At 35.7% G+C, this 23729-nt stretch overlaps 1 protein-coding gene across 2 annotated transcripts in view; it reads right to left on the bottom strand.

The window, feature by feature from the left end:
• The window catches only part of SPIRE1 (spire type actin nucleation factor 1), a 235225-nt gene that overhangs the window by 47851 nt on the left and 163645 nt on the right, over window positions 1-23729 (bottom strand). For both annotated transcript variants that reach the window (XM_072604189.1, XM_072604188.1), the window contains exons 5-7: window positions 19622-19699; window positions 15421-15585; window positions 954-1040 (exon numbers count right to left, since the gene is read on the bottom strand). In XM_072604189.1, the coding sequence (XP_072460290.1) occupies window positions 954-1040; window positions 15421-15585; window positions 19622-19699 (330 nt within the window). The remainder of the gene's footprint in view (window positions 1-953; window positions 1041-15420; window positions 15586-19621; window positions 19700-23729) is intronic.

Below are 23729 nucleotides of genomic sequence, written 5' to 3'. Positions count from 1 at the left end.
CAAAAGGTAAAAGTTGTAGTGAGGTAGATTTCAACTTGATATAAGGAAAGATTTCCTAAAAACTCAAGCTATCCAAAACTAGAATAGGCAGCTACTAGAGATAATGGATTCTGTCCCCCTGTAGTTTCCATTCTAAAGCTGGATAAAACCTTGTTAGGGATGTTTTAGAGTGTGTGAAGGAAATTATGATTTTTCATATTAATTGATATAATATGTGTAATGAATATATACTAAGAGAGAAGATTTTTCAAGAATTGTCTTTTCTATTTTGTGAGTCATGAGAATCAACACTGAAGCTTGAAATGATCAATCAAACCTTTGACAAAGCTCTCAATCACTGGCATCCTTGTGCCAATGTACCTTAAGTGAAGCAAATCAAAGACTGTAAAATCTGTTCCCATCACAGAACTCTGGTCCTACAATCCCAAAAACTGGACTCCAGAATTGTTGTATTGTCATCCATTTTTGGGTTTGTCCTGAGAAACTGCTCAAAGCCTTGGGAACAATTGTTTGTGATCCACCTACTCCACACCTTCTGTTCCCATTGTGATTTATGTATAAAATCTCTGTTTTCACTTCAGCAAGGTAGAATTTTGATCAGAAGAATGTCCAATTTGCAAATCTGTTCCTCCTAATAAAAAGGCTACCTGATCGTTACTTTGTCTCTGGCCTGAAGTTTCATCAGTTTCAAGTTAGAGACTGGCTCAATAAAATCCTGCTAACAAGTATAATTCTAATACAGCTTAGATTATTAGCCTCTAAGTCTTAATTATATAAGTAAAACATACAATTTTGTTAATGGAGCCATTTTCTATTAGTAATTTTTGGCCAATGAGATTTAATATTTAATTAACCATGCAGGCTAACTGAATTCCAGAGATGAGACTGGAGAAAATTTCATTACACTACCTCTATTCAACCACTACTAGGAAAAATCATGTCAAAATACATACTGGATTTAAAGGAGGTCGTGATCGAATGAAGTCTAGGATGATTTCGTGAGCGCTTTTTTTTAACCGAGGAGGAATATCACCATTCACCTAAAAGAAGAGAAATAAGAAAGTTCTGTTTCAGCTATGTTTAGGAATTAGTACATTCTAAGAGAAGCATATGACTCTACAGGTCAATCATTAAAAAGTTCTGAATCTAACTGCAATCTATGTATAGGATATAGAAGGAAAACACCATACTCACAATCTTTCTTCACAAATGAACAAATTACAAGTACTCATTTTACGTTGATAACTAAAAATTTTGGTTTCTCTCAATTAAAAATTTTGGTCCCTCTAATAGTTGATTCCAGCAAGGACTATTTAAAAGGAAAGAAGCTTTGGAATTAATCCTAGTCATATCATTTTGGAAAATTTTGTTAGACATATATTTTAGCATAGTATTGAATCCTCATACTAATTTGACAAAAAATTAGAAGCAGGATAAATGTAGGACAAAAATAACATTATCTTATAGGTAGATGTTTACTGCACAGCACTTCACCGCCAAAGCTGTGGGAGCAAAGCTAAATAGAAATGAATTACCATTACTCTGTTCAATGTACACAAATCAAATCATTAACCCCAACTAACTCTCAAATATACTCCACTGGTAACAAAGGGAAATGGAATTATGTGTATTGTTTAAAGAAATCTATTAACTGATGGGAAAACACCAATGCTCTACTAATGCTCAGGAGCATTATTTGCATACATGAAGAATAAATCACGCTGAAAAAAATCTGAACTATAAAGAAAAGCAATGAAAAGCCAGAATTCCTGGTTGAAGCAACAGGAATAATAATTTATATTTATATAGTGTTTCCTGACAACAGCCCTCTGAGGGAAGTAACAGAATTATCCCCATTTTATAGATGATACGTAAAAGTGATTTGCCTATGGTTATCCTAGAGAGGGAGAACCAGGAATGAAGCACAAGTCAAACCTCTTGACTTTGATTCCAGTACTCTTTCCACTGAATAACATGGTCTCTGCAAATATAGATTCATGAGAAGACAGCAAGACTTAAACTCTGATGTCATTTCTAAAGGAAAAAGAACTTGGGCTTTCTGGTTAAAAATTATATGAAAATATCAAAGAAAAGGAAAATGGCATATACGTGTGCACACAGAGGGCATACGCACACACACACACGCATACACGTACATACTAAAAAAAAACCAACAAAAAAGAAAAATAAGCAAAGCCAAGAAGACAACACAACAAAATCCTACAAAGCAAGAGAACTGACTGAAATTTCAGAAGCAATGTAAAACACAATGAAAGACATCATAAAACCACCAGATGACACATTTAAAGAAAGTAAACAAAAATTAACCTTGGCAAAAAAATTTTTTTGAGACAAAGAGCTTAAAGAAAGTAAAAATTGTAAGTGAAATTAAAGAATTAAGAGATACTAAAAATGATTTAGAGGGAATAAAAAAGAAAATGACCAATATGAAGATTATGATAAGAAGTCTCAATTAGTCAAAAGAATCAACTACTAATTAACTTACTACAGTGGAAAAGAGAATTAAAGCCAACAAAGATCAATTGTAAAAATGTAAGAAAAAATGTAGAGTCAATTGACAGACTGGGTGCACATGTTTTAGGTGCAGCAATCTCAAAATAAATGATGGCTCAGAAAAATTGGGAAAAGAAAAAATCAACATATTTTAGAAAAGAAGAAAATTATCACCAAATATGAAAAAAATATAAATAGAATTAATGTGCTATACTAAATGATTAATTTATAAATTATAATCAATACATATAATATACATATAGGTATATATATATTAGCTTACACAAAAACTAAAGCTATATGTGTTATTATCTTCCCAGGATCTCACAGTCTGAAGTGATGTGAGAGATCTAAAATCTAATATTATAATTACTGAGGTTTGTAATGAAACAAGAATGAATTCTCGCTATGTAGTCCCAGACAAGTAGTCATCTATTCTATAGGTGAAAATTTTCAGTGTTCTCAGTTTTTTGTCATTATAAAAAGGTGCTATAGAAATATTTCTATAAACACAGGATTTCTTCATCTTCCTCTGATCTCTGCAGTACTGGCCAAATTGTGATATTAGTGGGTCAATAGGAATTTGTTTTACTTGACTATGCATAATTATTAACAAGGATTTGGTTTTATTTTGGGGGGAGGAAGACACAGAAAGTAAAAAATCTTGTTATTGGGAAACTTTTTTTTTCTTTTCAAAGGCTTTAAAAATTAGTTAAGCTAATTAGTTTAGACTTTGTTAAGTGTCTTACCATAAAGTATGGGGAAAACATTAATATACTCTTCTTTTATATAATTTAATATTCTATACAGAAAAGAATACAGTGCTGGGATTGATATTAGTATAATAAGGCACTTGGCAATGACTCTTTAGAGCATGTACAAAATTCTCCTTTACCCCTCTGTAATTTTTGACACTATTTACTTAACAATCTTTTCCTTAATATATTCTTCTCTTTTGATTTTCCTGACATTGCTTTCTCCTGGTTCTCTTCTTACCCATATGACTATTCTTTCTCCTTATCTTTTGCTGCATCTTCATTCAGGTTACATTCACACATGAGAATCTCCCTAGTTTCGGTCTTTGGTCTTTCTCCTTCTATAGTATTTCACTTGATGATCTCATCAGCACCCAAGGATTCTATTATCTCAATGCAGATGATTCTCATATCTCTTTGTCCAGCCCTAACCTCCTTTCTGACCTCCAATATCACATGTTGTCTTTCATCCATTTTTCAGTCATGTCCAACTCTATAAGACTCCATTTGGGGTTTCCTTGGCAGGGATACTACAGTGGCTTGTTATTTCTTTCTTCAACTCATATTATGGATAAAGAAACTGAGGCAAACAGGATTAAATGATGTGTCCAGGGTCACATGGCTAGTATCTGAGAACAGATCTGAACTCAGGAAGATAAGTCTCCTCGACTCTAAGCCTAGCACTCTATGCACTGTATCAACTAGCTGCATGAGGTGTCCATTGGACACCTCAAATTGGATGTCCCATATACATTTTAATATGTCCAAAAAGGAATTCATTATCTTTCCCACCTAGAACTTCACGTCTTTCCAACACCCCATTCTCCCAAGTCACCAGGCTCACAAAGTATCATCCTCAACTCCACATTCTCATCCTCTTCCCTATGACCATATTCAATCAGTTGCCAAGTCCTGCTGAGTTTACCTTCCTAACAACTCCTATATATTCTCTACTCATACTGACACCTGGTATAAGTAAGTCCTCATTAATTCATAGCTGGACTACTGCAAAAGCCTACTGGTTGGCCTCCTTGTTACAAGTCTCTCCTTACTCCAGCCATCTTCTACTCAACTATCAAAGTAGGTCTAACCACATAATTTTTCCCTACCCTACCCCACCATTCCATGAACTCCAGTGCCTCCCTATCACCTCCAAGATCAGATAAAAATCTTCTGTTTGGTTTTTAAAGCCTTATAACCTGGTCCCTTTCTGCCTTTCTAGCTTTCTTACATCTTACTTCCCTCTATATAATCTATGACTCAGTGACACTGTTCTTCATCTAACCCATTCCATCTCATGGCTTTACATGCACTCTCACTGGGGGTCCCCCAGGCCTGGAATTCCCTCCCCCTTCCCTATTTCCTGGATTCTTCAGTGAAAGCAAGATATCTTTCTTATATATCAATGTCAATCTATATCTATCTTCTCTATCAATGTCCCTTAATGCTAATGTCTTCCTTGTGTGATCTTCTTCAAGTTATCCTCCACATACCTTCAGATACCATACATAGTTGTTTGCATGTTAACTCATCCATTAGACCATGACCTCCTTGAGGAGAGGGACTATTTTTGCTTTTCTTTGTATCTCCTGTACTTAACCAAAGTCCTAGCACATAGCAAGTGCATACTAAACTTTTGATTACTTGACTTGGTTTGTCTGCCAACAGTACCCGAACAGGGAGGCTTGGTGAGGCTGAGTCTGGAAATGTATGAGAGTGGGGCCCTTTCTCTTCCCACTTCAGAGCTGAGCAAGTATCCTCCTATTGTTTCCTGTTACATTACTGTGAGGAAATGAAAAGCTTTTTAATAGGTTGTAGAGCCAGCAGTGGGGGCATACACAAAAAGCCCAAAGAAACCTGCAGTTCTTTAGTGAGGGGGAAGAAAAGCTAGCTTCAGGGTAGGGGGTAAAGAAAGACAGAGGCCTGCCCACAGGAGTGACCTGCTGCTGCCCACTTTATTTCCCCACCAGGTCGCCATGTACTTGTGAATGCACAAGACCTCTGTTTCTTCTAACTCGAGTTTATTTTTTTCCTGAATATAAATGAATGACTATCTAAGAAGGAATGGACGAGATTATGACCTTATGAACACTGAAAAGTGAAAGGGACATCAAAAATCCTTTCTCAAGTGGAGCCAGTATTAACAATGGCCAAGTCCAGGGGATGGGTGGGGGACAGCCCAGAACAATAACCTGCCAGACCTAGAACAGCAGAGAACTGGCCCAACAGTCAAAATACCATGTCCAATAAGACAATTTGTCCATTGGTTACACCAAATCTAGAAGTGAACTTGAAGAGAACTCTTTAAAGAGATGAAAGGACTTACCCCATGGTGGGGGTAGGCAATGTTTTTCAACAAGAACTTTAAGTCTGAGCTCACCCTCCCAGGGACTAAGTAAGTGTGTAGAGAGCAGAGTATGCCATAGTTCAGGGAGGATATTATTATACTTTTGGTCCATGCTATACTTTTTCAATAAATATTCCTTTATAAAAGCTAATAAAGGAAGTGTACCTAGCCATCCTCTGAGGACTCTATCCACTGGTCAATGCAAGTAGGGGTTAGAAGAACGAATTTCCCAGAGCATTAGAATATAGTTAGGTCCTAATTAGTGAGAATAATGAATCCCCTGAAGTAGTCACTTTGAAGACAAACCTATGTAAAATATGGTAATTGATTCTAGCCCAACTGAAATACATAGTATGAATTTGAATAATGTAACCACTTCAGAGGATTCTTACTACAGTTATGTCCTCCCTCACTCAAAACAAAGTCAAGTGCAAGCCATGTCATCATTTCTCTGATGTCACGGTCTTCTTTGAAAACGAAGGAGGAACACAACAATTCCCCCTTTAGTGTGAATTAGGAATCCCATGAAGTGTATGCATGTATACGAATTTGCACTATTACAAGTTAGAATTATATAAAACAGCCTAATAGAAATATGTGTAAGAATCTGAATAATGCAACCACTTCAAAGGGGATTCATTATTTATCTACATAATTAGGACCTAGCTATGTTCAGGACCTAGTTGTACAACAACAAACTTACAGAAAACCAGGCATCACCATAGAATCACATTAGAGCTTTCAGAGCATCTCATTAAACCCCTTACTTCTTCAGACAACACCAGACAGAGGTCTGAACTACTCCACCTTTCAGTTGTGAGCATTTTATCTGACTCTCCCCCATGCCTGGAATACTCTACACCTCATCTCTGCTTCGTGCCTTCCCTGGCTTCCTTAAAGTCCCAACTAAAATTCCATCTTCTGCAAGAAGACTTTCCTCAGCCCCTCTTAATTCTAGTTCCTTTCTTCTTATTTCTTTTTATCCTTTATATAACTTGTTTGTATGTTGGTTGTCTCCTCCATTAGATTATGAGCTCTTTGAAGGCAGGACTATGTTTTGCCTTTTTTGCATCCCCAGTGCTTAACACATTGCTTGGCACATAGTAGGTATTTAATAAATATTTATTATCAGTTTATTAACTGATCATATCATATATGACTTTCCATCTCAAGCTTCAGTGGTTCCCAATTGCCTCTAGGATAAAAACATATTTCTCTGTTTGACATTTGAAGCTTTTCACAACATGGCTCCATCCTGCCTTCCTAGGCTTATTTCACATTGCCCTGCTCCACAAACTCAACATTTCAGCCAAATTTTCCTATTTAATATTCTCCGAACACAACATTCCATCTCCCATCTTTGTAAAAAGTTACTTTTCATGCCCAGAATCTTTCCTCATCTCTGTATCAAAGAATACCTTTTTCCTCAGGCTCAGCTCAAAAGTCACCTCCTGTGCAGGAAGCCCTGATTTCCCCCTCCCTCCAACTAAGACTTTCCTTCCACACTAAAAATTACTTTCTACTTACTTTCTATGTATTTTGTACTTCTCTATCGTCAGTCCATTCCCCTCCCCCATAGAATGGAAGTTCCTTAAACGCAGGCATATTTTGTTTTTGTCGTTGCAGACCCAGGACCTAACACAGAGCCTAGTATATAATATGTTAAATACATTTTTAAAGAATACTCAAGGTCACACAGTAACAGCCGAAATTTCAAGACAGATCATTTGTGTTTTATTTTTTTCTTTACACTACATATACCACAGTACAACCCTTATAGCTGAATTCTTGGGATGAAATAAATACAAACAGAAAAGTATAGCATATGGTATTGGGACATGTTCGAAAAATAGGATTCATGGTTACTGCTTATGAAAATATTTAGTTTCAAACTAAACACATATTAACATTGATGGAAGACAATAAAAACAATCCTTGCTTTGAATAGCCAATTTTTTTTATTATGTATAACTGAGCAAAAGAATTCCAACTAAAATTTATAGAATATTGAAAAATATTTCTATATTTCACAGAATGAAGAAACTGGAATGAGTTGCTATAACAAATCCATGAGCCTATCTACAGTAGAAGAGAAACAAAGATATTATTTGTATTCATTTAAGCACTCACCACCTTCAAGTTCAAAGAAATGCACCTCAACATGTCTTTGGCATTTCAAACTCAACATAAAACAAAACTCATCTTTTCTCCCTTTCACCTATCTCTCCTCCCAATTTCTCCATTTTTGTTAAGAGTACTGCTAACCCTCTATTCACCCAAGTCTGTAACCCTGAAGTCACCCTGACTCTTCATTCTCTTTCAAGCCCTGCATTTTATGGGCTGCCAAGTCTTACCAATTCTACCTCCATAATATCTCTTCTGACCATGCCCCTCTCTCTACTTTCCACATCTTAGTTCAGCTCTTCATTACTTCTGGAAGAAACCAGTGGTCCCTAACTTTTTAAATCCTATACCCCACCAATAAAAAAACTTTAAGCATACAACCCTAATATATACATATTTTATATATGTGTACTACTATAATAACACAGAAATTAAGTGGAAAATTATGAAATGAATATTTAAAAAATAAATTTTATTTAATTCCTTAATAGTACAAAACTTTTTTGCTTTCAAAGAGCAATGTAAATGAATATGCTTTGTTAAAATAAATTTTTGTTGATGCTGTTGGTTTTATCTTACATCACTAAAATTTCTCCCAGTATTCTTCCTCCTGAAAGGAGTGAAAATGGAGTAAAGCGGGAAAGGAATTAAGAAATACTTTATTATGGGAGGCTATATTTTGAAAACAAAATCCTCTGCAATTCAAAAATATATAAGAAAATATCTATATTTACTGAAAATTTCAAATTATAGTTGTTTTTTAAAAATGTGAAATTGTATAAATATAATTTCTTTGCTTCTACATAAAGGATATGACTCTTGTGTTAATCTCTCTGTGGCTTTTTCCTTAGTCATAAAACAAGCCTAAACTAGATGATCTCACTTTAAGGTCCTTTCTAGCTCTATGACAAAATTTGAAAGCAGATACATAGTTCCCTGAAGTTTTTTCTTGCTTAGGCTAAACTTCCTCAGCTGTTTGAATTGATGCTCCTACGGTGTGATTTCTAAGCCCTTTACCATCCTTGATTGCTTTCACTAAAGCTCCTCCCTGAGCAATAATTTTTCTAAAATGTGGTGCCCAGAACTTACCACAGAGTAACACAAGTACCTACCATCACCGCACACACACATATGCACACACACAACAATCAACCCTCAAAAGACTAATTATGTTTTAATAGAAGGTATTACTGATATTAATAGTTATTTTAGAATCACCTATCTCTGTGGAATCAAATTATGAACTTGGAGAGCAAAGGTCAAAATTATTAACAAGTTAGAAGAAAGGATAAGGGTGAGAAGATATAATTCCAACCTATCTTATTTAAACAAACTATCAACTCCAAAAAAAAAAAATAAAGTGTAAAAAAAAAAAACCACTGAAAAGGATATTGAATTCACTATTTCTTTTATTTAAATTTTCCCTTTTATTGTTTCATATTTATAATTTGTGTTCAATATAAATCAATTCCATAACATGAAGGTAGTAGTTATGTAACTCAAAGTATAAAGATACAAGCATAATAATGTCATAGAGTAGAATGTAAAAAGAATGCCCATCTCTTACACAAAAGCTTGAAACATTTTGCATTGGAATGTTTCAGGGCTGGCTGACACAGATACTAAATATTCTTTGTTTGTCTATGAAGTAAGGATACTATAGTCTTACTGGATACTAGAAAATCTAAGCAACAGTATATGTTAACCAATAATTAAAAACTGAGGCAGTTGTAAAATATTTACTTTCCTGGATGAAGCTTCCTTGAGTCTAAGTACTAGGTTTTAATAAACAAAAATAGTGAATGATAGTTTCAAATGTAGTTTTCTTAATTCACAAAGAGTCTTAAATGTACTTAAAGAATAACATAAAATAAAACTTAATAATTTCAAGGGATATGATTAAACCCCTAGTCCTCACATTACAAATATTCCATTTTTGTAAATATTTGGCATGTTTTTTGTTTTGCCTCTTAAGTTTTAAGACTCTGACAAAACCTTTAAATTGTATCATTATCACCTGAAAGTTAATCAAGATTTACAGAAATAATCCAGGGTTTGATTCAAGAGATTATGTATTTAAAATTCTTTGAAACTAAGAAAAGAAAGGTATATGACATTTAGGGGATCTAACTGGAATGTGTCTCTATTCTCTGACTTGATTCTATTTAAGCCACATTTACTAATTATGGCTGTATTTTGGAAAGGCACAAATACATCCCTGCTTTGGCATATGCCATACTTTATAAGATTTAAGTACAATGTCAAATCCAAAACCTCAAAGAAAATATTTCAGTAATGAGAAGACATTTTTAAAATTACCAAGATTATATGATCATCAAATTAGTACTGCTTAAATACATAGACTGATGTTTAAGTTTTTTACTGTACATGTAAATAGAAATATGGAAGCTTTTTATATTTTCTATCTAATCATTCATGGTTATGTTCATTGATGAAATTCATCAAAAGATTCACGAAAAGTCAATAAACCAAAGAAATAATGGAGATTTCATCCCATACTTGGGGTCTTTCTATTTTTGAGCAAGCCAAAAATATTCTTGATTTCTGACAATGATTTTAACATTGAAGCCCAAAATTGTTTAATCCTAGCGGAACCTTAAGAGTTTTTAGGGTTTTTGTTTTTAATAACTAAAATTTGTGATACGAATCTGTGACTAGATTCAATTTATGTCAAAATTAAGTGGTGGAATGAAGCGAACTTGGTAGAGATGTCTTGATCCTTGCTTTGAGGACTTGTAGATTTAGGCAGTGTTAAGGAAGCATAGCAAGTTACCTGAGGTTCTCAAGAGAAGAGATGCAGAAAGAAATAAGAAGCTGGCAATTGATTATAGTTTCAGTGGAGTAATAGGATTAAAAGTGTCAGGAAGTTCTCTGGTAAGTGAAATTTCATTCTTCTCCTACATAAAAGCAATAAAATCTTTTATTCTCCGGGGAAGGCAGAGGGTGATAGAGGGATCTGGGTGCTATTTGCAAGCAGATTTTTAAATAATCCTAGGGAGCTGCACCCTCCAAAAAGTCCACTAGGATATTTCAGCATATATAAAAACATGTAAACTACACTTCCATAATAATTAGGAAATGCACATCAAAAGATTATATTTCAATTAGAGATTTAGTCTTTTTCAGTTTGTAATACTATAAATTTCTGCAAATGGGGTAAAAAAATCTCCTTTCTGCCCAGTTGCCTCCCCACATAACAGACATATAATAAATGAACATTTATTGACTAACTGGATGTTTATTGATGAAGTGACTGAGATCATGATGATGATGAAGTGACATGCTTCTCAGATCTATTTATCTAGCCTTAACCTCTTTCCGGACTTCTGATTGGATGTCGCAGACTGGCTATTTCATAGACACCTTAAACTCCACATATTTAAAATAGATCTCATTGTCTTTTCCCTCAAACACTCCCTTCTTCCCAACTTTCCAAGGTACCACCTTTCTCCCAAGTCATCCAGGCTCTCAAACCAAGCATCATCGAGGATTTTTCATTCTCATCCCAACCTGCCCTTCTCTTTTCCTCCCCCCATGCAATCGTTGCCAATCCCTACGGATTCTACCTTCCAGACATTTCTGGTATACGTCCCCTCCTCTACTCACACTGCTATCTGGTACAAGCCTTCAATACCTCAAATGCGGACTATCTGCTGTTTGGTCTTTGAGTCACTCCCCACTGCAGTCCATCAACGTTCAGCTACCAAAATAATCTTCCCAAGGTGTTGATCTGATTGTGTGTCACTCCTCACCTTCTCCCTCTACCCCAACTCCCACTGAATAAACTCTAGTGCCTACTTATTACCTCCAGGAGCAATTATAAAATTTTCTGTTTGCTTTTAAAGCCCTTCATAACCTGCCCCCTTCCTACTTTTCTTTACTCCTCTCCCCTCAAAGTACACTAAGATTGAGTGACACTAGCCACGATATAATTCACACAAGGCATTCCATCTCATGATTCCACACGCACACTTTCTCTAAAGGTTTTGGCATTGTCTTCCTCTTCATCTCTTTTTCTGGTTTCCTTCAAGATTCCACTCAAATGTTTCCTTCTGCAAGAGGCCTTTCCTACTGTGTACCTGTCCTAGTGCTCTGATTTTCAGATTACCTCCAATTTGCCATATGTGTGTGTATATATGTGTATATACACATAACTTGTTGTACATAATTGTTTATGTTACCTCATCCATTAGACTGTGAGCTCCTTGAGAGCAGGGACTGTTTTTGTCTTTCTTAGTATCCCCAGTGTTTTGCACAGTGCTCAGCACATCATAAGTGCTTCATAAATGCTTGCTGACTTTCCCAGTTCTGGAACTTGTACTTACCATCCTAGAGATTACAAGGTATTTACTTTGTAACTATTTTGCATACAGAGACCAAAGTGTCCTTTGCCTCAACAGAATGTAAGCTGCTTGAGGGTAGGCACTTTTACTTTGGTCTTGGCATTCACAGAATTTAGCACTGTGCCTAGGCACAGTGAGGACTTAATAAATGTTTGGTGATTGACTATTTCATTATTCTGTTAAATTTACCTTAGACTTCATGTAGAGTAGTTCTCACAAATGGAGTTTGATGGTATTTTAAAACATTATTACCTCCAATCACGTTATTTCCTGAACAGAAATAGTCACAAAAGAGTGTTTGTCTTCCTATACTTTATAGTACTGACTTTGTGGTATGGTGATGCTGCTGAACAACTTTCCTTAGACTTAACCAGCTATTTTTGGATAGGTAATGAAATATTTAGTTTATTGATTTTAATCATCTTAAAGGCTGCAAAGTTTCCTTTGTTTTATACAAGACATACAACACTATGAATATATAAGTGCTGGGACTAAATTTCCTCTTCATCTCACTAGAAGGCCTGAAGGAAGATTATAGGATTACAGATTTAGAGATGGAAGGGATTTTAGAAGCCATCAAGCCAAACTATCTCATATTAGTGAAAGGAAACTGAGGCACTGAAAGGTTAAGTAGATTGTCCAGTGTTATATAGCTAGAAAGTTTTAGAGGCAGCACCTGAATGCAGATCTTCCTCTCTCTAACTGAACAATTTGGTATGTACTGACTAGATGAACCTTTTCCTTGGTTGTGGTGATTTACAGGAAAGATCCAGCAGGTGAGGAAAACACTGCTGCTAATTGCCAACTAGCTCAATCCTCATGTATATCCAAATATTCCTACACTCTTTCTTCTTTTGGGAAAACATTTTTTCTTTCAACAGAGCAAGCAAATTTGTCTTAAGCAGTTGTTGACGTCCATCAGAAGAGATCATAAAAGCATTCTCTACTGTTTTGTTGTTCTTGTTCACTCGTTTCAGTCGTGTCCAACTCTTCGGTCCCCATTTTGGGGCTTTCTTGGCAAAGATACTGGAGTGACTTGCTATTTCCTTTTCCAGCTCATTTTACAGTTGAGAAAACTGAGGCAAACAGGGTTAAGTGACTTGCTCAGGGTCAAACAGCTAGTAAGTATGTGAGGCTGGATTTGAATTTAGGTCTTCCTGACTCCAGGCCCAGAGCTCTATCCACTGCGCCACCTAGCTGCCCATTCTCTACTGTAACAGAGAACATTGAAAGGTAGGAATCAACAAAAGACAAATAAAGCTTTGGATATAACAAGATCTTTCAAATATCCTTGTTATTGTGTAACAGAGTAGATGACTATTTCTTAGGAACCCTATTATATCAAAGAAATAAGATCAAATATAATTTTGAATTTTCTAGTATTTTTCATATTATCTTTTTAAGAAGGAAGACATAACGAATGTTAAATAAAACTCTTTCCCTAATTTTGAACCAATCCTTATCCATTGGCTCCTTCCATGCCCCACAGCCTTAAGAATGTCTTCACTGAACTCTCATCCCCTGAAGTCACAATCCTAGAACAATTCCCTCTTTCAATTACCAAATTCCAGGAAAAACAAAACAAAAAACCTCTCCCATTATGCAGTGCCTCCACTTTCTCACTTCCCACTCACTTTACTTTCTAAGCACTTTCAAAGCAGGCCTAGGGTCCACACAGTCAAAGTGAAACCACCCTCTTCAATATCAACAAAGGCCTCTTCTCAGCTCCAAGTTCTGTGCAGCATTTGACACTGTGGAACACCCTCTTCTGAAGAGTTTTTTTCTCCCTGAGTTTTCATGACACTCATTGCTTTGTCATGGTTCTCTTCTCTGTCAAACCAATCTTTTGCTCCTTTGCTCTATTTGGGGCATTCTACTCTTCTCTCTCCACATTCTTTCTCCTGGTGATCTTACCAGTTCTTCGGGATTCAAATTTCATCTCTATACAGATGAATTCCAAAGCAATATATTCAAGTCCTCATCTCTGTCCTAATTACAGTCCTTTTTCTCCATTGCGTACACGTACACGCACACACGCACGCACGCACGCACGCGCACACACACACACACACACACACACACCCCAAAACCTAAATACATGTCTCTTCCCTACCTATATTCTATGAAGGACCTGACTGCTCTTTTAGTCATCCCGCTTCAAAACTTCACAGTTATCCTCAAATCCTCATTCTCTCTTACATCCGTATCCAATTAGTGGTTAAGGTCTCTTAATTTTATCTCCATAACATCTTGTATCCATCCCCTTTTCTCTTCTCACATAGTCATCAATCTGGGTTTAGGGCCCTCAGCACCTGCCTTGCACCTGGGCAAGGAGGTAACAGCCTCCTAATTAGTCTTCCAGCATCTAATCTCTTCTCTTTTATTCATCTTCCGCATGGCTGTCAGAGGGAGATTTGATTCATGAAGCACACATCCCTATCTCTTTGCATTGTGTCTCTCTCCAAGCATTCATTCCCATCTCACTCCAGACTAAAAAAGCTATGTTTTCCTGGTGCCTGGGATAAAATGCAAACTGTTTTACCATGGCTTCAATTTATCTTGCAGGCAGATTACAGATTACTCTCCCTCACACTTATTGCTGTTTACTGCGCATGGTCTCACATCTCTTGCCACCATGAATTTGAACAACCTGCTGACCATTTTTCTAATGCTCCCCTTTTTCTTTCCAACTCTTGGAAACACTAAGGCTCAGCTCAAATGCCTCCTTCTTCAAGAAGTCTTTACAAATTCCCACAATTGTCAGTTCACGCAGAAAAAAAAATGCAGAATAATTCTGAAGTTATTTGATAGCAATTATAACCCATCCAAATATGGTAAAGCATTGACAGGATATTCTGCATTATTGTAGCAAACACCCAAATTAATAGACTCACAGAACCTTTTGAGATATCCTGTATTTTATTTGCCTGTGAACATGCTGAATGCAAGATTCCTGAGCACTGGGACTAACCTGCTTTTGTCTCTGTGTTCCCAGTGATCAGCACAGTGTCTAGCATCCAGCAGACACTCAACACATGCTTGTTGACAGATTGATAGATTAAAAAAAATGGAAGTAAAACAATCTCCACAGTAAGAGAGCAGTAGAACATGAGGAATATTAAAATAACTAGATAATAAAAGAAACTACATTCACATTTGGACCATATATTTTACCAAACACTGGCTGGATGAAGTTCTTAGTAAAAAGTAGCCAGCTAAATAAAAAGACATGATTCATATAGTAATTTTCAAACAACAAACAGGGATAGAAAAAGAATAACTATTAGATTTTATCATAAACCCTTTTGTTACTTACCATTACCTTCCTCAAAGTATAGCGTTTGCAACGAATGTCATCCATCAACATTTCGTAAGGTGTGAGCTGATATTCAATTGGCAAAGGATTATATTGTCGCTCTTGAACCTTTTTCAGTTTTACACCATTCCGCAAATCCCTCATCACCTGTACCCAGAATCGAGCCTAAAGAGAAAAAGCAACTTTAATCAACATATGTTTTATATAATATAATGTTTTCTTCTGAAATGCCCAAGCAATATAAGCTAAAAAGATTCTTAGACTCCCAGTAGCCACAAAAGAAAATGGTAAAAATTTAAAGTGAGAAAAGCTAAGATATGTGTGAGGTGTTGAGACTGACCTCTCTCTTAAAAACATGAGTTTAAGTCATTTTCATAGGCTAATAGGAAATTTTTAATTCCTTCATCTTGCCATCACTAGTGGTAAATCCACAACCTATTTTCCAACTCAAATAATACTGACAACTTGTACTCAATAAAAATAGGACAACAGAAAGGGCAAAATGCCCATAAATGGGGAAATAAAAATTAAGGAAAAATTACCTTCTCATAAGATGCAGTATGGTAATGGAAAGAAAAGTCAACTAGGAATCAAAACCTTAGGTTTCAATTCTAACCACATAGTTAAGTGACAGAGTCAATACCAAAATTTGTCTTCTGACTTGTAATAAAAAGTTAAATTTGCATACTGCTCTGCAATTTATAAAGTGATTTCACAAATTTCATGAAATTCACAAAATTTAAAACAGTATCACAAAAAGTTCATTTGATCTTTATAACAACCCTGTGAAGTAGGCAGGACTCAAATATTATTATTCCCTTAAGACTGAGTCTGCTTCTTCTTTCTGGGTTGGGAATGGGGGAGAATTGAAGGTGAGATAATTGCATTCTGCCTTCCTCTCATGATTGTAATGATTAAATGAGGTAATGTTTGTGAAATCCCATTTTAAGCTGTAAAAAGCACAGTGATTTAAAGGATTATAGTTATACTAGAATCTATAGTATACTAGAATATACTAGACAACCTTAAGTCTATATAATATATAGACTATGTAAGTCTATATAAAAATAAAATTAAAATCCAAGCAATGTTTAACTGAAAAACTGAAATGATCAAATAGGTGAGCTACCTAAATTTATTTGAATATAAATTCAGATATATTTTCAAATCTTTAGTATCCATGGAATTATCCTCTGAATGCTTTTTTGAAAGAAGTTCTAAATAGTAACTCTATGATATATCAATAAAATTACTCTTTATAGTGTGCAGAAATGTGCCACAGATTTTGATAGTGATTATAACAGTATAAGTGAAGCCTGCTTTAAGAAAATAAGATAAATAAAAATTTAATTCACAAAACACATCTTTGCTTTTAAAAAGAATTAATACACAAAATATTCTTTTTAGTAGTAAGATCACACAGCATAATACAATTTACAAAAATTTCAACTCAACTCTTTTAGAAGTTCATTCATTTTAAGAATGCATTAATTACAAAAAGTGAGGCATAAGTGTTATTGTACTTTCTTGGGAAAAAGGAAACAGAATTGTTCCACTTGGCCTTAAAATGCAGAACAGAAATAATACAGAGGCATGTGCCTCTTAATGTAAGAACAGACTCTTTAAGAATTAGAACTACCCAAAAGTGAATGGGTTACCTCAGGACACAGTGGGTTCCCTATCACTGGGGACTCTCAAGGCAAAAGACAGAAGACCATTTGTCAGATATGGGGTGGAAATAATTTCTTATTCAGGTAGTTTTGGGACAAGATGTTCACATTCTGAGTTCACATTCAACACTTCAATCTGTGATATGGTACTGGTCTTTTAATCTTTATCATACTAGGGAGTTTCCCAGACAAATATTTTAAAATTCTTCTCCCATTCAAGATGCTCTAATGCCTTTTTCATTCTTATCTCCTTTTCTTCTTCTGTTCCATTTCATTTTTCTATTCCCTCTAGTAATTAAGTATTTAAAGGACTTACAAGGAGAAAAAAATTGAAATGCAGTTTCCTTTGTAATAAACTAATGCTTCACTTATTAGTGGTCAGACCAGTTCTTAAATGATATAGTTTTAGGCACTTCTATCAGATCTACCAGAGTTAATATTTGTAATGGTGAAACTTCTACTCTAGGGCGCCACTGTCTTGATTGCTGATTGCTTCTTATGGACCACTATTTCAAGAAAGGCTCAGTCATCATATTTCGCTCTCTCCTTTCAGGCTCTCTCCTCCGTATCCTTACTAATTGCTTAACACTTTCTTCCCATTGCTCCCTCTTCTTTAAACCTCTTCCAATGGAACCATGATCAAATCAACTCCGCTGTTATTTCCAGATGGGTTTGTCAGTACACTCCCCTTTTACCTCACTCACTTTCTCCATCATTTTCCTGGTCAAAATGATTCTCCCTGTCTACCACTGTCCTATGTGTGTTGCCTCCTCTATTAGAATCAAAGTTTCTTAAGAGCAGGAAATGTTTTGGCTTTTTTATTTGTATTCTAAGAGCTTAGCACATTTATTAGCACATAATAAATGATTAATAAATGATTTCTCATTCATTAATCATTTGATGATGATAACAATAGTAATATTAGCTAATATATAGCACTTACTATGAACCAGGTATTGTGCTAAGCAGTTTACAAATATATCTCATATGATCCTCACAACAACTCTGCAAAGCAGGTTCTATTACTTCTCCTATTTTACAGATGAGGAAATTGAGGCAAATAGATGTTCAGTGATTTGCCCAGGGTCACATAGCTACAAAGTGTCTAAAGCCACATTTGAACTCGGGTCTTTCTGACTCCAGGCTTGATGCTCTATCTATTGAACTACCCAGCTACCTGTGATTATTACAAATGATTCTTTTATCAGGACAAGGGCTTGTGTGAGAGGAGACTAGGCGATTTCTTTTGTAATATGCTTGAAAGCAGCAGCTTTACTTAAAATACACTCTTTCATTTCTTTTTACTAATTAACAAATGTTTTCCCATTCATTCATCCACTGGAAAGAGCACTGAGTTTGGAATAGTAAGAACTAAACTCTCTCCTGGCTCTTCTACATACTGTTTATGTGACCTTGGGAAATGTGTCTAATCTTTCTGGGCCTCAGCTTCTCCATTTGTAAGATGATGAGGCTGGCCTAGGCTACCTCTAAGATCCCTCCAGATCTAACTCCTGGAGCCCAAGGAACCCATGACTTAGGCTATTCACACAATTTTGAGTCTCTGGACTTACTGTTTATGTAATTAAAACAAAGATGACATAATCATAGGATTCAGAGACAGAGGGATCTCAGAGATCATCCAATCTAACTCTCTTATTTTACAGATGAGGAGGACCAGAAAGGTTAAGTAAACTGCCCAGGGTCACAAAGGAAATAAGAGGCAAACCTCTAAAGCTCATCCTTTTGAGGCAGTTAGGCAATATAGTGGATAGAGAGCCAGGCCTTCTGAAGTCAGGAAGATGAGGTCAAATCTGACCTCAGACAAGAACCAGCTGCGTGACTCTAGGCAAGCCACTTAGCCATTGTCTGCCTTGGTTTCCTCATCTGTAAAAAGGGGATGATAACAACACCTACCTCTCAGGGCTGGGTGTGAGGATCAAATTAGGTAATAACTGTAAAGCACTTAGCATAGTCATGGTTCACAGTAAGCTCTATATAAATGTTAACTATCATCATCATCTTCTACCTGATACTATTAAAATATTGGTATGTGTAGCCCTACCCCTAAAAAAAAGTGAGCAATTCTTTAACATTAGTAAAAAGTACCAATACTTCCACAATTTGGATTCCTTAAAAAAAAGAAAGAAAGAAAAAAACTTTACTTCAGTCACCTGAACAACAAATACCTTAATACTTATGGAATATTAGTTTAAATTCTACTTTAATTCTTGTTATGCTAAACACTGAACTTAAACTGAGACTTTCACTGTAGCACTATGGTGCTATTTAATGACTGCATGTGGTTTTTTTTAAAGGCTAAACACTGAGATCCTTTTATAAAACTGGAAACAAAATTTTAAAAATTTAGTAGTTATATTTCTGAGTGTCAAACTAAGTAAACTGAGTGTATCTAGTATTGTCAGAACATACTACCACCATAGAAAGTCTTTAAAACGTGAAAATAAATCATAGCAGGTCTTTCCTAAAAATTAAATAGAATAGAAAACACAATTATTTTAAAGGACTCTTACCCAGTCAGCATTTTTCAGTTCATCTAGGTCTGTACTGGATTCATCACTCTTCTCCATTTCCTGAATCTTCTTAAGATTCTGTCAGTTAAGAAAGAAAAAGACGTGAGTTAATCAAAACTATTGAAGAAAATGTAATATCTATTTATTTCTTCAAAGAAATCATAATTAAGAATCCTTCTCCACAATCTCTAGAAAACGACATCATTATTTAAATGGCTTAAAGTTTCTCCTAGAGTCAAAGGAATACTCTCAAAAACTACAGAACTTTTTTTCAGTCTTAATATTTTGATCATAACCTATAGGTTTCTTGGACTGTTAGGTGACACAGTGAATACAGTACCAGGTCTAGAATAAGGAAGACCCGTCCTTCTGAGTTCAAATCTGGCCTCAGACACTTACTAGATGGGTGACCCTGGGCAAGTCATTTAATCCTGTCTGCCTCAGTTTCCTCATCTGTAAAATGAACTGGAGAAGGAAATAGCAAACTAATCCAGTATCTTTGCCAAGAAAACTCCAAAAGCATTCATCAAGAGTCAGACATGACTGAAAGGACTTAACAATCAATATAAGTTTCTATGTTAGCACTTCAGGAAGTCATCTTGATTCATAGTTTTCAAGTAATTTTTATCAGTAAAATACTGTCATGTGATGATAATAATTTTACTTTGATCACTACTAACAAGTCCACATCAATGAAGTTATGAACCAATCAAGGGCATTAGTGTATATAGTACTGTGAAACTACGTGAGCTCTGATGGACACTTCAAGTATACATTTTAAAAAACATTTATATAGCACTAAGTGCCAGGAAATGTGCAAAGCAATTTAAAATTATTATTTCATTTGATCCTTAACAATCCTAGGAGGCAGGTGCTATTAATATTCTCATTTTTCGGATGAAGAAACTGAGGTAAGCAGATGTTAAGTGACTTGCCCAAGGTTCTTAAACAAGTAAGCATCTGAAGCTGGATTTGAACTCAAGTCTTTCTGTCTCCTCTGTGCCATCTCATTAGGTATATGTGCTTGATACTAAAAGGGTTTTGTAATGCTGCAGCAATCCTTTGGTTCCCACTATAGGGAAAAGGATGAGTCAAAAAGGATTGACCCACTGAGCTGTCAAGAATCACCAGAATGGATTCCTTGATCATTATTCAGTTTAATGTGAACTTCGAGGAGTAGGTATTGTGGGATGTTGGCTTCCTACTCAGGCAGCCATCTTGGTCAGAAGTCTTATTCTTTTATCATCATAAGTTTTAAGAAAGAGTACCCTCTTGCCCCTAAAGTTCCTATCATCTAGTTCTTCCTTATTTCTAAAAGAATAATCCAGATTACAGCTGCCCTTTATTGGTTCCTTTACCTTCAGAAAAATTAAATTATCACTAAGGCAAATCAAGAATTTATTAACTGTCTTACTTTTGGCAGATACGGAGAAACAAACGGAGAGACAGAGATAGGAGAGTTGAGAACCATCTAGATATGGAGTTTGTCAACACTACTATATCATGATCTCAATCTTATGATCTGCTTCTTTTACTTCTAGATAAAGTGTAATATATTTCATATAATGAAACATTATACTCATGTAACAACAATACTGCTTCGTAAGAGCTGTACCAAAATGTTTCCACCTTTTGATTCCTTAGTTTCCTCATATTTTCTTAATATACAATGGCATTTATACCACCATTCTGTTTCCCTTCTATCAAAATTGCCATACTTGCAAAAGGGCTACCCTTCCAAAGTCATGAACTGCAGTCATCAATTTCAGCCCACCACTGTCAGTGAAACTGAAATTGAAGTCAATTTTATCTCCTTACATTAGTTAATCTTTGTTTTACTTTGCTTGTTACTCATACTTTGTGCATTTATTTTTTCTTTCTTATTTATTTTATTTTTAATTAATTTATTTGTTTTCAGTTATCAACAATTACTTCCATAAGTTTTACATTTTTCTCCTTTTCTCTGTCCCCTCCTTCCCGATGACAGCATGCAATCTTATATGGGTTCTACACATACATTCTTATTAAACACATTTTCACACTAGTCATGTTGCATTGAAGAATTAGAACAAATGGGAGAAACCATGAGAAAAACCAAAACAAAACAAATAGAAAATACTTTGCGTCATTCTGCATTCCGACTCTATAGTTCTTTCTCTGGATGCGGGTGGCATTTTTGCATCCAGAGTCCTTTGAAAATGTTTTAGGTCCTTGTATTGCTGTGAAGTGCTAAGTCTATCAGAAACAGTCCTCACACACACAATGTGGCTGTTACTGCGTATAATGTTCTCCTGGTTCTGCTCATTTCACTCAGCATCAGTTCATATAAATCTTTCTAGGTTTTCCTGAAGTCCACCTGTTTGTCATTTCTTATAGCACAATAGTATTCCACTACATTCATATACCACAACTTGTTCATCCATTCCCCAACTGACGGGCATCCTCCTGATTTCCAGTTCTTGGCCATCACAAAAAGAGTTTCTATAAATATTTTTTGTACATGTGGGTCCTTTCCCCAACTTTATGATCTCTTTGGGATACAGCCCTAGAAGTGATCTAAGTTGGAACAGAATCAGCACCAGGTGCTTTGCCACATGAAAGGAGCCTAATGGTCCTCAAAACCTCTTCTTCAGTTGGAAGTTCAGCTAAGGAGGGATTGACTTCAACCTGAGGTAAATGGTCATTGGCTTCAGTATTGATTGATGATGATTTGTACAGAACATTATGGAAGTGTTCAGCCCATCTCTCTAGGATCATATTCTTATCACTAATCAATGTGGTTCCATCAGCACTGAGTAGCTGTGATGCACCCTAGGTTTTTGGTCCATCAATAGCTTTCAGGGAATCATAAAAGTGCTTTGCATTGTTATTATCTGCATAAAATTGAATTTCATCTGCGTTCTTACTGAGCCAGGAATCCTGCATCTCTCTAAGCTTTGCTTGTAACTTTGCTTTTGATGGAATTAAATGCTGCCTTCTTAGAGGTGGATGAACTATCCTGCTAGTAAATCCTGTGGAGTTATTGTTTTTTCCATTTAGCAGCTTCTAAATTTCTCCATCATTTTCATCAAACCAGTCTTGGTGTTTGTGAGTGCTCTGACCCAGATAAGCAAATGTAGTGCTGCACACCAAATCTCTCAAAGCTGCCCACTCCTTTTCTGCTCCACTGTTAGCAACTGTGTGTTGGTTCAACTTTCCCTCCAAGTTAGCAACAAACTGTTCATTCTCAGAGAAGAGTTCTAATTTGTTGACATTAATTATTCTGGTAGTTATTTTGCCTGAGGGCAGCACTTTTGATGAATGTGAATATTTAGCTTGGAAAGGATAAGTCTACGATCAGTCCAGCACTCTGTACTACACATTGTCTTTGTCACTCTCACATCTTGTCTGTCTCTTCTCCTTACAATCACACAGTCTATTAGACATGAATGTTTGTTGCGAAGGTGCATCCACGAAGTTTTATTGCATTTAGGTAAATGGAAAACAGTGCTGGTGATGAGAAGGTCACGCAATGCACAAGTCTTCAGCAGTAAATGACCATTGCTGTTGCTGTTTCCAACTTCATTCCTCCCTAGGACTCCCTGTCAAGTCTGGTATTCTGAACCTACTCTAGTATTAAAGTTGTCCAAAATTCAAAAGGTATGCACATTTTTATGGCCCTCAGGGCAACAGTTCCAAATTGCTCTCCAGAATGATCAGATCAGCCCACAGCTCCACCAACAATGAACTAGTGTTCCAACTCTCCCACATCTTCTCCAACATTTATCATCTTCCTGTTTTGTCATGTTAGCCAGTCTGATAGGTGTGATGTGGTTCCTCACAGTTGTTTTGATTTGCATCTCCCTAATCAATAGTGATTTAGAACATTTTGTCATGACTATATATAGCTTTAATTTCTTCCTCTGAAAATTGCCTGTTCATATCCTTTGACCATTTTTCAACTGGGGAATGACTGATATTCTTGTAAATTTGACTTAGTTCTCTGTATTTTAGAAATGAGGTCTTTGTCACAGATGCTAGTTGTAAAAATTCTTTCCCAATTTTCTGTTTCCTTCCTAATGTTGGTTGCATTGGCTTTGTGCAAAAACTTTTCAATTTTTTGTAATCA

This window comes from Notamacropus eugenii, chromosome 4 (assembly GCF_028372415.1).
Source record: "Notamacropus eugenii isolate mMacEug1 chromosome 4, mMacEug1.pri_v2, whole genome shotgun sequence".
In the NCBI taxonomy this organism is placed as follows: Eukaryota; Metazoa; Chordata; class Mammalia; order Diprotodontia; family Macropodidae; genus Notamacropus; species Notamacropus eugenii.
Note: the sequence above shows the minus strand (reverse complement) of the source record. Positions and strands in the feature narration are given on the sequence as shown.